We start from the raw sequence: 14,761 nt of genomic DNA, 5'->3' as shown, positions 1-14,761 counted from the left end.
CTTCACCACCGACAGCTACTTGCCGAATGTAGTCGGCGATCGGCGTTACCTCCGGGTTGACGCCGTGCCGAGCCTGTTTGCCTTTGGAAAACCCAAGCCACCAGCAAGAAAAAAACCGAAAGAACGACAACAGTGTGTCGCGAAAGTAAAACTGCTTTCCGCCATCGGCCAGGCTAGCAGCTCCGGGTTTGCGTCACAACCACCGCTTTCTCCTAGTAGTGATGTCGCCGCGTCGCGGGATTCTTCAACAGCTGTTGAAACTATGGACGCCACAGAGTGTGCAAGTGCTTCAAAGCCGGCCAGTGTGACCCGCGTCCGAGACCACGAAGTGTGTGATTGTGCATGTGCAGTTAGAGTGTTGGAGCTCGAGAAGCAGCTTTCTGTGCTCCAAATGCGCATACACCAACTGGAAAGCGACTTAGAAGGTAGGATCGAAGAGGTGAAGTCTGCGAAAGCAAATGCAGAGCGAGTGCCTGAGCTCGAGACGCAGCTCTCTCTATTTCAAGTGCGTACACAACAACTGGAGAGCGACTTGGAAATTAGAACGAAAGAGGTGAAGTCAGCAAAAGATGTGCTTTATAAAGCTCAAAGAGAGTGTGAAATACTTAATATGGAAAACAAAAAGCTTGATCGGCATAAAAGCAGGCAATTTTCTGTCGAATGCTTTAAGGACAGCCCTGAGGACATTAGTTTCTATACTGGGCTTTCAAACTTTGAATCATTCATGTGCTTCTTCCGTTTGATAAACCCGGGTGAGTGTGGGGAAAATATAAAAGTATGGTCTAGGAGCTATTCAAGTTCATCAAGTAATGCAGGGAGGCCGCACATGCTGACGGCTAAGGACCAGCTTTTTCTTGTTCTCGTCAGGTTGCGCCTTGGGCTTTTCGAAAGGGACCTTGCCTACAGGTTCAGGGTGTCCATTGCTACAGTATCCAGAATATGTACCACATGGATCAGCTTTATTTATTTGCAGGTTGGCCAGATGGACCTTTGGCTAAGCAGAGACAAGGTTGACAAGGCTATGCCAGCCATTTTTAAAGAGCGATACCCATCAACAAGAGCCATTATCGACGCGACAGAAGTGAGATGCGAAGTTCCAAGCTCTCTGGTCCTTCAGTCGGCGACCTACTCAACCTACAAGTCAACTAATACAATGAAGGGTTCGGTTGTTATTTCACCTGATGGAACGATCACGTTTCTGTCAAAATTATTTACAGGGTCGGTGTCAGACAAAGAGCTCGTTGAAAAAAGCGGGTTTTTAAAACTCGAGTTTGAGCCTGGCGACTCGGTAATGGCCGACAAGGGCTTTAAGATACAGGACCTGCTCAGTGCAAAAGGAGTTGCGTTGAACATTCCCCCTTTCCTTCGGAGACAGCACTTTACTGAAGAAGAAATTAGACAAACAGAGGACATTGCAAGTCTCAGAATACATGTCGAGCGGCGCATTCAACGTATTGAGGCATTTCATATTTTCGACAGGCCCATTCCACTGTCAGTTGCACCGATCATTAATGAAATTTGCGCATTGTGTGCATTCTTAAGCAATCTTCAAAGTCCTTTAATAGCAACCTAGGATCTGCAGCAGCAACAATCTTGCTGCAGTGATGTGCAAGGTGTCAGTTCAGTACTACATAACCTTCGCAGTGACTGCCAAGCTAGCATGGCCAAAGCAATGAGCACATGGCTTCAATACTCGTTACAAGAAAAGGATACAAGGCACTTTCAATAGTATCACAACTTTATTAATAAATACATAAATGCTCATTCATTTCGTAATCTCTTGAATTCAACATCCACTGTTCGTAATGCATGTTTTTGCCAAGTACGGCAGAAGTGTGGAAAAATAAAAGCTGTCCAACCTATTTTTCCATTTCTGCCATTCACTTTCAATGAATCGAATTCATTCGACAACTAGAAACTGTGGAGCATACATGACAAAGTCAGCCCAAGTAAGCCCTGAAAGGGCCATCTGTCCAAGCACCTGGTAATAGTAATGGTGGGTGCGGTTTAGCCTGTACGTGCCGTGGCTATCTTTCACAAGGCACGAGCCATGAGTGCTTGGTATTTTCAAGTCTTTCATTGAATATGGGCACTTAACTTCGACAATACCATGAGGATTCGGTTCCTCTGGGTCCCACACCACGCGATCAGGCGATGCACCGAGCCATGGGCACGTGGGATCCACAATAAGGCCGCAGTGGAAGGTCTGAATATTGTGCCGGAAGGTTCGGAGGGTTGTTTCACATTTTTGAACAGCCATGGCTTCGCTTGAAACTCCGTACCTGAAAAAGAAATACCATGATGCAAGTTCTGTCTTTTACTTGCATTCTGTGATACAATCCACGTTAGGCAGTACATACGGTGTATATACACATGCTAATATTGTAACGATGTTGAGGAGCACAGGTTAATAAAATGATATTTATTAAAGACCAACCTGTACCCACGACTAAAAGCTTGATTGACAATAGTGTGCAAAGCTACTCCCATTTCCAAGGTTTCTGATCAATGTGTGACAACAGGTGCACATGTGTAATCTGCTAATAACATTCATTAGTGCCAATCACTTGTAGCCACCGTGATTCACTGGAAGCAAGATTATCCATAGCAGATGTAAACAAGGAAGTGCCTCGCCTGTACACTTTGTCTTCTTGTGCTATAGTTTTCACTTTGTTGTGAACTAACTTGGCCAAGAAAATGTTTTTGGACCCGTACCTACTGGATGGCCCTGACTCTAGACATATCTCGGTCTGCGGTGAGGTTCTGCAGGCCTTTCTCTGTCCAATTCTCACGTGTAACAGCAACACCAAAATTGGAAGCAGTCAAGCGGTTTTTGCGAGCAGCTTTCCATGTCGCACTTTGGCTCTGCTGGCGAGAGGTCTGCTCAAGCTGGCGAGCTTCATCAACGGACAGCATGAGAGCCTGCATATAAGGGTGCAGCACATGTTAGAGTTAACACCCAGAAAGCGGACATAACAGAGTCAGCATAGTTTTGTAAACTAATAAAACTGTTTGGTTGCTAAGCAGAAGAAATAGTGTTATGAAAATGTAGGTTAGTTAGCATACGTAAGGTATATAGTGAGTAGCAAGAGCACACGTTGAAAAACACACGAGGATTACTTGGAAGTCGTGCACAATGTTATTGTATTTTCTGGCTTCATTTCATGCTACATGTATGCTATGAATAGGCTCTGCTCGCAAGAGGTCTGTTCAACCTGGTGAGCTACATCAACAGACGGCACACGAAAGCCTGCGTGTAAGTTTGCAACACATGTTAGAGTTAACGCACAGAAAGACATAACCACAGTCAACATAACTTTGTAAATATTATGTTTGGTTGCTAATAAGCAAAAGCGTTATAAACGTGACGAAGTGGGTTAGTTAACACAAGTTATGCAGCACGTAGCAAGAGTATGCTACATAGGTCGAAGACAAAGAAGCGAAAGGTGTGCACAAGGTTCTCATGATTCCTGTGCTTTATTCCATGCTAAATGCCGGCATGCTACATGCATGTATGTGCTTGCCTCGATTACAGCCTGCTGCATTGGTGGCAGGCCCACGCACGACACAACAGTGTTTAAGGGTTCTGTAAAAAAATGCTGGCTGCATGGGTGTCAACTCTGTAGTCACCCCAACCTGAATTTCTGGGCATAAATAGGTGGTGAAGTCATGTGGTACAAGTGGTTTCTGACTCCACAAGAGGCTGCCTTCACACGTCTCGCCAAACAAACTGTCTGCTTTCTTTAGCGTTGCAGACTGCCAGTGCTCCACAAGTGGACTCGCAGTATGTGCAGCCATCTCTCTTGCGAACTGCCTCGCGGCTTTCTGAACATCATCTACACTCCTCGGTCTTTTCCTGGCTTCATAAAGACGCGATTGGAGCGGGTAAGAAAGACCGTCTGGCCGTGCCGCTCTCCAGTCAATTTCGTCGACGCTAGAAGCCGGTATTTTGTGCCCCCGGGGCCTCCTCCAGATTTGTGGCAGTTCCGTACATGACATTTCCGGCGGAGCCTCTGCATACCCGTTATCAAGAAGTAGCACAAGGACTTTCAACAGTCCCATGACATGGTGACATGTGCCGTTTTCTCTAGCAGCGCACTCGCGTGTACACTCTTTCACAAAACCATCGTGCGTCAGCAGGGCGGTCACGGCATATGGTGTTGCTGTCTTCTTTTGGCTCCTGAAGCACTTAGCACGTACGCGCACGAGCGTGGAATCACTGCATCGAAGTAAGAAGGACAAGTTAACTTCTGCTGGCGCCAGCATAAACGCATTCATTAAAGCTGTCATATCGGGCGACACGTTATCCTTCTGCACGGCAACATATCACTTCGCAAACGCATGTGAATCAGCCTGTGTGCCTTATGAACGGTCGTTGTATCGTTTAACAACAAAAACGCTAGCAAGCAAGCGAAAAGAAAATGATAGCGAGGATACTTACTGCGTTGTGAATGAACGTGTTTCAATCGTCGAGCATTGGACGTAGCTTTCTGCGACGAACTTGTGGCTGCGTAGTGCATTGCGGTTCCCGACGCTTTTCGACGTGCGATACGCCTCTATTTTGCTTATATCAAGGCTTTTCGGTATGACAGCGAGGCTCTTGGACCACGACATGCTGCTGCTGTGCGTCAACCTAGCGACCAGCGAACACACCGCACCACTCGTGCTGACCAACTAATGGTGGACAACTCATAGAGTAATAGAGTAACAGCACGTGGAGCCTCCTGTGTCAATGTTGCCAGACTGAATTAGGAAAAGGGTCTATTGTATCAATATTCAACTACTTCATTAATTCATTGCCATTTTATCACATCTTCCTTCTAATAAATCGTGCTACTAAATATCTCATATTGACTGTCCTAATCTTTTTGTACTCAGACATATTCAAGTTATACAGGAATGACAAAGAAGAGGAGATAGCTCGCTGCAAGACAACAAGGCGTCTTGCGGAATACGAGGCATGGCATTAACCATGCATTGACGCAGCAGCAACAACACTGGAGCGCTCTTACGCTCTGGAGCCATAAATTTTATGAGAATATATCTACGGGTAGAAAAAAATAGAGAAAAAATAGAGGATATTCGAAATGTGCACCACTCATGACGGCACGGCGTAACTACGCACTTCCAGTGCTAATCGCATTTTCTCGTTGAGGGAAGTCACTCGTTGGAATGTCAGATGAGCCTTCATACTCTCCCACTAAACAAACTTTCAATTAAGACTTTGCAGCATTCTCGCAAAACGTACGTCCATTGCAGAAGCACGCTAACTCCCATACTCGCAAAGAAGTCCTCCCCATCCACTTAACGGGGCGGAGTTCCGCGCTGCCCCTTGACTGCCACAGACGCTAAGGTTCTCAAGCATTGCCGTGGAGCCCCTTTAATAAACGTGCCCACTCCTGTCGAGGGGTGCCTCTGCCTAAAAAATATTACAATATCAAGCTACACTATGTCAGCAGAGACAGGGAGAGGCCTGCACAGTAGGAGGAAGTGAAAGGGCGATAATCAGTGCAGAATGAAATGTGGCTAGGTGCTCAGAGGCGATTGTGTAGCGGGTGAGAGACGACAAAAAGCTGCGGTAGGCACATTTCCTGAGTAAAGATTAGGCTCTGTCACGGAGCAAGTTAGAAAAAAGCTCACGCATAGTGCACAGGAACGCAACCTTGCAGTAGTAGCAGGTTGGCTAAATGAGGACGTGCTAAACATAAAAAATGGACGGGAATAGTGCAGCATTTGGCAAAGGGTGCAGGTTTGCGTTAGATATCCCGTATGGTGCTGACTGGCACACAGCACAATGCCAGAGGTACCTTTACCTGACGCTAACGTACAAATAGCGAGTGCGTCCGCCAATAAGCCTATATGGCGTAACTGCAGAGAGAACGATATCGAAGCTGTGGAAGTCAATAGGGGAGTGAGATGGCGAGGTGTTTTCAACGAGACAGAAACCAGTTGAATTGCAGGCTTGGAGTTAACTGGGCTGGCGACTTGCTGGTTGTTTAATTGTTTTTCTGAGGTGCCAGCGGCACTCATGAGGCCAAGATAAAGAGTAATGAAGAAAGTACCCAGGCGAACGTCAGAATGGCGTAACTGTCAATAACAGAAACGGGAAAAGAAGAAGAAAGAAGAGAGCTCACCGAGCAATAGGCTGACATAAGTGACATTGGCCAAAACGTGGAGCCGAACCCGCTGAAGTGTGCCGCGTTTACGAAACGCTTTTTTTTCTGTCGCGTTTATGCTGGAAGCTTCTGTTCATCTTTTAAAGCCCTGGGACAGCGCTCGTACACACCAGTGTCAAGCGAGTATAATGAAAATTATCTATTTAGCAAGCCATTGTTAAATACCAATATTCGCAGGTAAAATATTACATATCGGCATTTCGTGAAACTAGTCGCTTTGAAATTTCTAACGCTTGATGGAATTCAGGGCTACAGTTCAACTAGACCAAAGATATAGGGCGGGAGGGGGGTAGTGTTAAAAAACTAACTTCCTGGCACTATCAATCGTAAATTTTGTTAGCGTGTTGGGAGGTGGACCAACTAAAGCTGGCCGATTTCTCAGTCACCCAAAACTCACCACAAGTAAAAGCTTTACGGTATTGTTTTTATTCACATAGTCCGTACTGGAAAAAAGCTGTCCTACGCACAGTGCGAAATCGTCACTCTGCAGAAGCAATTTTCATTCGCAACTGAAACTTGTACATAATCAGCGAACATCGATTCCAGAAGATCCAAACCAATGCGAAAATTAACCAACATGAGCTGCTGACACGGAACTTGACTATCACATATCTTATGACGGCGACACATTTTATGGCGTACAGAAAGAAGGTAAAGTGCGATACATGTATTTCATTGACAGTATCACACGTGTGGACCCACATAATTTTAAACTGGCCGCATGCATGTGCACGAACAGGAAGTAGCCTATAATTACTCTCATTATTTTAACTACATGCTGAATGAGGCCGCATATTTCCATAGCGCTTAGAAGCGAATATAATCTCCCTGTCGTTATACTTTGCCTCATATTCATATATAAAGAAAAGCACGGCGAGTATTAGCACATTTTTACAGAACCGCAACGCAAGGAAACCAACAATTCAGAAGAAGAAACTTAATAGAACTCTACGTTGCAAAGGGTATTACCACTTCGCACCTATTGAGCATGAAATACTCTATACTTGTGGTAATGATATTATCAAATACATTTTTGCCGGCAAAACGTATAACACTGCCTCTCGTCTGTAATACAGGAGTTCGAAAACTTCCGCACAGCCAAGCTGTACATAAAGCAACAAGGTAACAGAGCATACGGTACCATCTACGCTCCGAAATTCAGATGAAATAGAGAGCTTCAACCTTCTTCGGCACGATATCTTAATAACGGTGCATCAAAACCCAAGAAGAAACTACATGCGTTCATCTTTTTGCCATCATTGGTCTTGAAATTTGATCAAATATCACAGCTGCCTTTTGTTTTCTTTACTTAAGCCTTGGTTGTATGTATCGACAAAGAGTGCACAAAATTTATAGCCCAGCAAACACGCCCTGAAGCCTTTCAGTACAAGTATTTTACCGACAGCATGAAGATGGGCTGCCGTCATGGCGAATGGAACGAGCGACACTGCTTCTATATCAGTCCACTGAGCCTTGCACAGTACTGGTCTATCTGTGCAAAATGGATACCTGCTCAAAAAATAAAGTCTGTAGTGGGTAATATGCATGCGGCACAGTACGGACTGCCACCGCTGCGGTGCGAGACCCGAGCTCGGGCCGTTGATGCGAAGCGCTAGGACTCGCGATCTAGAGCTACCTGCGATCCCTCGAACGAGCTGCAATAAATCCCATTTCATTTGGAGGAGGTGCGGGGTAACCTTGGTAACTCCGAAGCCGCACGCTACCGACTGCTGCGACCATGCCTGACGAAACCACCCAGGAAGATGCACCACAACCTCGCACGATCATCGTTTCCGGTGCATTGCGCCAGCGTGATCCTGCCATCTTTAGCGGCACCGATGATCATGACGTGGAGGACTGGTTGTCATATTAGGAACGGGTGAGCCAGCATAACAAGTGGGATGATGTCACCAAGTTGCACAACGTGCTGTTTTACTCAACCGGCGTCGCGACCCTCTGGTTCCGAAACCGTGAACACGATTTCACAACGCGCAGTACATTTAAGACAAGTTTCGCAGAAGTGTTCGGGCGCCCCGCAGTGCGCAAGCTTCGCGCAGAACAACGCTTACGGGGGCGCGCGCAACATCACAGTGAAACGTTCACAAGTTACATCGAAGATGTCATTGACCTGTGTAAGCGTGTGAATTCGTCAATGGCGCCACCATGGCCGCGAGCCGTTCACGTCAGCAGCCTGAAGCCATACCACGACCCCTTTATCGTATCATCACCTTAGGTCGCCAGGATGGCTCCTCTTCGCCGCGGGGGCAGGGGTAGTGGGTAATATGCATGTGGCACAGTGCGGACTGCCACCGCTGCGGCGCGAGACCCGAGCTCGGGCCATTGATGCGAAGCGCTAGGACTCGTGATCTAGAGCTACCTACGCTCCCTCGAACGAGCTGCAATAAATCCCATTTCAAGTCAAATAATTGTGCTTACCGGCTGTCATTAATAAATCTGAAAAACTTTGCTGAACTGGGATTCCCGGTGTTAGAATACCACACAGCCGCGAAACATGTGCGATGCCTCGATTCAACCATCCTTGTCTAATGCTCTAAATGGTTGGCTGACTTAGGCCGCTATCTTCTACACGTTCGAAAAGCCGACGTTCGATTTCACCTCGCGCGATTGTCCAGGCTGCGCCGATATCGTGGCCTAGGCCAATCTAGTAGAATCGCGTGAGGCGAAATCGAACGTCGGCTTTTCGAACGTGTACAAGATAGCGGCCCAGATGACGAAGTGCGATCCGAATTTTTATGTCGCTGAGCGAGTGGCAAGGGTGAGCGGAGGTGACCTCAACGGACGCACGAAGGCAACGACTTCGCGCGCGTCGCGCGATTTAAAATTCACAAAAAGAGGAATAAAAATGCTAGGATGTCCGGCGACCGCTTGAAGAGCGCATGTTCCATGAAGCCGAAACTAGCATTTGCCTTACGGGGGTTGGTAGTAGTTCCAGACCACTATAAACAGACTATCGTGCATCGGCTGTTCAAGCGCGAGGCATTTCGTGATGCCGTTTTTTTATTTTTTCAAGGAGGAAAAAGCAGACATGGTCCTTGCCGTAGGAGTTGCAGGCGGGCAGAGACGGCACGCTGCAAGAATATTGAGAAGCTGGCACCCCGGTACGTGACCGAGACCGGTGACAATATTCAATACGTACGAGTGGCTGAAGCAAACCGCCGCTTCACAAGAGGCAGAGAGCTTCAGTCATAAATAATGAGGTTCTCTACAACGTTTTGTCTTGAATGGCAGCTAATCCGAACGCTAGCACGCGTAGTGTGAGCGCACAGCTCGGTGTGTCCAACCCAACTGCCTGGAGGATTTTGAAAACAGCTCAACTGCACCCCTATCATCTGCGGTTGCATCAATGCCTGGAGTCAAAGTACCTCCAAAATAGATTCGACTTTGCGACTTGGATTCCTATTCGGGAGGAGCAGCGTTCTTACTTTCTCACCAAAGTACTCTGGACTGACGAGGCGAACTTTTCCCGAAAGTGCCAAGTAAATATCCACAACGCACACTGTTAGAGTGAGTAAAATCCCCACTGGATCTCCCACCACCAATATCAGTGGTCCTTTAAAGATTGGTGCGGAATATATCACAGCACAATCATTGGCCAAATATTTTTTAACGACACTCTGACCGGCAAGAGGTATGTGACTGAGTTCCTCAAAGGCCTGGTTGAAGAGTTTTGCTGCAACATGCCACTAGCCCAGATTGACGCGATGTCACAACCTTTCCAGGGCAAAGGATAGAAAAACACCTACCTGTCATGTGGCCGGCAAGGTCACCCGACGTCAACCCTCTTGACTTTTCCTTGTGGGGCTTTATTACAGATCACCTGTGCACGACAGAAACGACAACTCCAGAAGCCTTACGAGAAGATAGCTCAAGCCTGCCGCAGCATTTAACCGACGTTGCTCAAGGTAGCGACAGCAAGCCTTCTCAGAAGATCCCATTGTTGTATCGCTGGAGAAGGTGACCTATATATACAGCTAGGTGAACAATATACGGTCAGCTAAGCGAGACATGAAAGTTCTGACTGTGCCTCATTTTTATGTCGCTTGAAAATACGCGTTATTTGCTCAACACCAATTCCTGCACTTTTTTTATTCCACGTTATGTCAAATAGATTGGGTTCTTGTGAGCACTTCAACCATGTAAGCAATTCGCTTAATAAGACATTATACATAGTTTAGCAAGGAAAGCACTTTGTGCTCCTGTAGGCTTATTTTTACCAAACTGTACCCTGATGGTCGTGAAAATCTTGCGAAAACAATTTATTGGTCACGAAAATGGCGGCCTGCGGCTGCACAATTCCATACATTTAGCGTTGCGCTACAATGTAGCATGAAAAGCCAGCATATTGCGGTCTTTCTTGGACAAACCTACTGGGTCCAGACTTCGGGACATTGCTTCTCCGACATATCAGAAAAGCAACGGCCGGAACTCTGAACCATGCCGGCTCTTCGAATAAAGTCGGCTACAACCTCGGATAGCAGCATCGCTATAAACACTGCTGCACTAGACGGCACTCCCAAGTTTTGCGATTTGCACACACAGCCACAGCGGCTAAGGTCGAGAACGTCAGCTCTCTGTCGAAATATGGGTATTCCAGAACAAAGCAAACCGACGTGTTATCTATCCATGTCACCTATAAAGATGCTGGCATTGCTGCTGCAGCAGCTGCTGCCTGTAAACATGGTCGCGCCACCGCTAGAGATGACTAATCGGCGCTGGAGCTACGACTGCAGGGGTCCGATGGCACTCGCCGTAAACTGTAGCGACTGCAAACTGTCAAAAATGCGAGCGCTACACGTCAACAATAATTTGAGGTCGCTATCACCACAACGTGGCATCCGAGATCGGAGCGGTGTGTTCGTACGATGTTGGTTCATACGATGCCATAAGATGTGAAAAACTGCGCCTGAAAGAGACGTGGGAACACACTCGATTCGAATACATCGAAAGTATAAAACACTCGCGTCACCTCACGACCTTTTGCACGAAGAAGACGTGACGTAGCCATGGCCGCACAAAATGAGAGTTGAGATTTCAGGTTTGAGAAAGAAGTAATGTTTATTCACCTGCAGCTCTTTTAACTGATCACGCTAACATTGTTTTCTTGTTGGAAACCATTCTCTGAGTGACACTCCCTGTATCTAAGCTGTATTCAGTAGGGCAAAAACCGTTTTAGGGTTCCTTTTGACAAACATTATCCTAACTGCAATGAATCACATGTAATTTGTTACTTTTACAATATACTTGCAAGAAGTTTTTCTTTAAGAGTCAACGGCAAGTGGAGGAAACTTGACTCATTCCTAATGTTTTCTGCAGAATATAAATGTTTTTATTGTACGAAAATGACTCACATTGCAGCAGGCCTCAAGTGGCCCAGCAATAAACCTCTTCGCCTGAGGCACGTTGCAACACATTAGACAACATATAACTAGTCCTCATATATCCTGTCACGAATCTGTACCACCAAATTTAGTGCAGCATGTTGATTTCGCACTAAATGTGGCTCATGCAATGGCGACAACCATAAAGGGCCAGTAAAGGCAAACTGTGGGCCAGTTACGATTGATAAAGTATTTTCCAAGAACCCTAGTATCGCTCATTTGGCGGTATTTCGCCGGTAAATAAAAGAAAATAACGGCTAAACGTTTATTTTTGAATATTGAGCCAGAGCCTGAGGGCCGATACCTCAGCGTCAAATCGCGGATTGCGAAGAATCCTTTTTTCCCATTTCGGCCATCGTGGTTCAGTGTGCGTTCTTGAAACTTTTTACGCGCTCATTAAACTTGTACACGTTCTTGCAACTGTTCCCCATTTTAAGAATATGACGCAGTCCATTCTGACCGATGCAAGTTTTACTAGGCCGCAACGGACATCCGCAACAGACAAATCTGTGACGTCACGGCGTGCTAGTGCGAGAGTATCAAGGCGGCGTCACCTCCTGACTTTCGTCCTTGCTTCGTTCCTGCTGCATCTTCTTGTGGTAAGCATGACCAGTCTGTTATTGCGGAAAGGTAATACACTAACGCATCCCAAATTAGTTTTTCTCTTTGCGTCTTTTATCGCCTAGACTCCTTTCAGTCTTTTATTCCTTATTTCATCATTCCATGTTTCAATCAGGCTTCGATGGCCTGTGTTCATAAGCTGTGCGAAAAAATTATCCAACTCAAAGCGTTCCATGTCAGAAAGGCCTTTATTGCTTGCCTCGCGAAGCAACTTGCAACAGCCGGAGTTGCGTCTAAAAGCTGGACGTGGCCCTGCTGCTCAACACTCTCTTACCAACGTCTAGTTAAGCGAAAGCGCCAGGAAGAGAGGCAGATCCCTGCAATCTGGCAAAGTTCAAGAAGATGTCTTCGAGGGTGTTCTCCCCGACCAGGACGTGTTCAAGGGGGAAATTTTGCTGGAGTTGCCCCACCTTGGTGAACAGCTTGCTCCAACGCATTCGCTCCATCAGGTGGTAGCCGAGCAGATTCTGGACGGCAAGAAAACAGGCGTTCACATACCAGGTGCCGGCACCACGCACAAAAATGAAACAGAAATGTTACCATTGCCATCGTGAGAAAAACCATAGACTCTTAACCCCGACGTGCGATAATTTCGTAAGACACCTACGTGATACCATAGACGGTGTCGGTGTTATGCAGCAAAATGTTCAAAAAAAATAAAGATGATTATTCTACACGAATACTACCAAGTGAATGTTCAAAATTTTGGTGAAAACCCACCAGTTGACGTTGGTTAGTGGGTCACAGTCAATGAAGTAATTAAAATTAGGCAACATACTCATTACCTGCTGTTCAAGTTGTCAAGGCGTCAATCGGGCATTTGCACCTAATCGCTAGAAATGTTAAAATAGTGCGTTTACAGCAAGGTACACATGCCCACTACACACAAAAAACAACACGTAACCGCGCCCACGGGATTTCATATTCGCGGGCAGCTTTCTGTGACAACTGGCAGAAATCTACAGAGCGCGCAAGAAAGAAAGCGCTTCTAAAAACTTCACCTATTCAAATCTGTTAGCATAAGGAAGAAGTGAAAACCTAAACACGGTGTTTTCAACACTGAGCGCTAATTATGACTTATTTTCTGCTTTTGTCTTCCTCGGCTTTGTAAATGTGAACCTATTACACGTGATTCTACGGCCCATTCCAGTATCTGCTCCAAGAAACCAAGGAGACTGTCTAACGCGGTCCGACTGCTTGGCACAGAAACGGATGTGGAGAACATCTACGTTCATATCTTTCGCTTCAAGCCTGCAGCAAGTTATCCGCGGTCATTGCGCTCTCAAACAGGTTGAGTTGGAAAGAAGCGATTCACCTCAGGCCATCAAAGATATAGAAAAGCAAGCGATTCATCTCAGGTCATCAAACAGTCTGGATAGGATATCAAGCGATTCATCTCAGGCCATCAGACAGCCTTAACAGGAAAGCAAACAATTCATCTCAGGCCATCAAGAACCTGAATTGGATAGCAAGCGATTGATATGAGGCCATGAAATCGTGTGAATAAGAATGAAAACGATTGATCGCAGGCCATTAAACAGTATGAAAAGGAAAGCAAGCTATCCACATCCGGTGATCAAACGCTCTGAACACGAAATCTAGCGATTCATTGCCGCTAAATAAACAGCCTGATAAGGAAAGAGAGCGATTGATCTAAGACCGTAAAACCGTCTGAACAGGAAAACAAGCGAATCCTTTAAAACTCGCCGCTCAGGAAGCTGAGTTTGGTACATTTGTTTCATGTTGATACACGATAATTGCTGGGAGTTGCTGCCCACCTCGGATACAACAAGAGTGCTGTTATCACTGCCGTGCTCGACCCCTAATTTCGGTTTCTTTCGACGACCATTACGCAGCTCTATCCTCCCGCACGGCAACTGACAGGTACTGGAAAGATCAGTAATCATATTTAAGCACCTCACGAGACGTCATAAAGGGAAAATTACTGGCAGTTTTCAGCAATGCTACAAACAACGTGCGCATTTTCGTACATTTGTAGCAGAAATCATCTTTCTGTACACTTCGTACATCAAGTATAAAAAGCCATGAGGCATAACATCAGGTAGCATTTGCTCTGGGAGCCTGGAGATATCAGTGTCCACATGGATTTTTTCTGATAAGCGTGTATATGGCACTGAACTTTCATACCTTTACCCTGATTTGTAATCCCATAGCATTATGCGTCGAGATAGACATATCCTCAAACATAGTTATTCATTTTTGTAGACGTTTAGATATATCTGAACTTCTGCACATACCAACCAACGGTTATCAAGAGGAATGAAGTGGCAGTTAAAAGCTATCAAACAGAAATCTACAAATATTATGCGGAAATAGGTTAAACCTCATTTCCGACCGGTCAAGCATGCATACATGCTGCCACGCAGGCTTTTCACAAAGCTTTTTGTTCGTAGTGCTAATACCATCAGCCGAATGCCTTATGCTTATTTAGCGTCCAACATCACAATGTCGTGCTATCTGCGCCTTCAAATAGAATTACTGCGTAAGAATGTTCTTATGTGGACGCACGACTTGGGCGCTTTGCAGGAACACGTGCAAGAATTT

The 14,761-nt window shown here is 46.0% G+C and overlaps 2 protein-coding genes and 1 pseudogene across 4 annotated transcripts in view; 1 reads left to right on the top strand and 2 right to left on the bottom strand.

The window, feature by feature from the left end:
- The first annotated feature begins 813 nt into the window (after positions 1-813).
- LOC139049491 (uncharacterized) lies at positions 814-1,712 on the top strand. The gene has a single exon (XM_070525001.1). It carries the CDS (start codon positions 827-829, stop codon positions 1,571-1,573), a length of 747 nt encoding a protein of 248 aa, XP_070381102.1. The 5' UTR covers positions 814-826; the 3' UTR covers positions 1,574-1,712.
- Positions 1,713-1,786: 74 nt separating this feature from the next.
- LOC135907223 (uncharacterized) lies at positions 1,787-5,254 on the bottom strand (annotated as a pseudogene).
- Positions 5,255-12,371: 7,117 nt separating this feature from the next.
- The window catches only part of LOC135907201 (phospholipid-transporting ATPase ABCA3-like), a 314,412-nt gene continuing 312,022 nt past the window's right edge, over positions 12,372-14,761 (bottom strand). For all 3 annotated transcript variants that reach the window (XM_070525182.1, XM_070525183.1, XM_070525184.1), the window contains one exon: positions 12,372-12,663. In XM_070525182.1, the coding sequence (XP_070381283.1) occupies positions 12,481-12,663 (183 nt within the window). In that variant the 3' untranslated portion in view covers positions 12,372-12,480. The remainder of the gene's footprint in view (positions 12,664-14,761) is intronic.

Source organism: Dermacentor albipictus, chromosome 9, assembly GCF_038994185.2.
Source record: "Dermacentor albipictus isolate Rhodes 1998 colony chromosome 9, USDA_Dalb.pri_finalv2, whole genome shotgun sequence".
Lineage (NCBI taxonomy): Eukaryota > Metazoa > Arthropoda > Arachnida > Ixodida > Ixodidae > Dermacentor > Dermacentor albipictus.
Note: the sequence above shows the minus strand (reverse complement) of the source record. Positions and strands in the feature narration are given on the sequence as shown.

Coding starts and splice junctions, on each gene's coding strand:
- LOC139049491 (XM_070525001.1), top strand. CDS start 827: ATGCTGACGGCTAAGGACCAGCTTTTTCTTGTTCTCGTCAGGTTGCGC.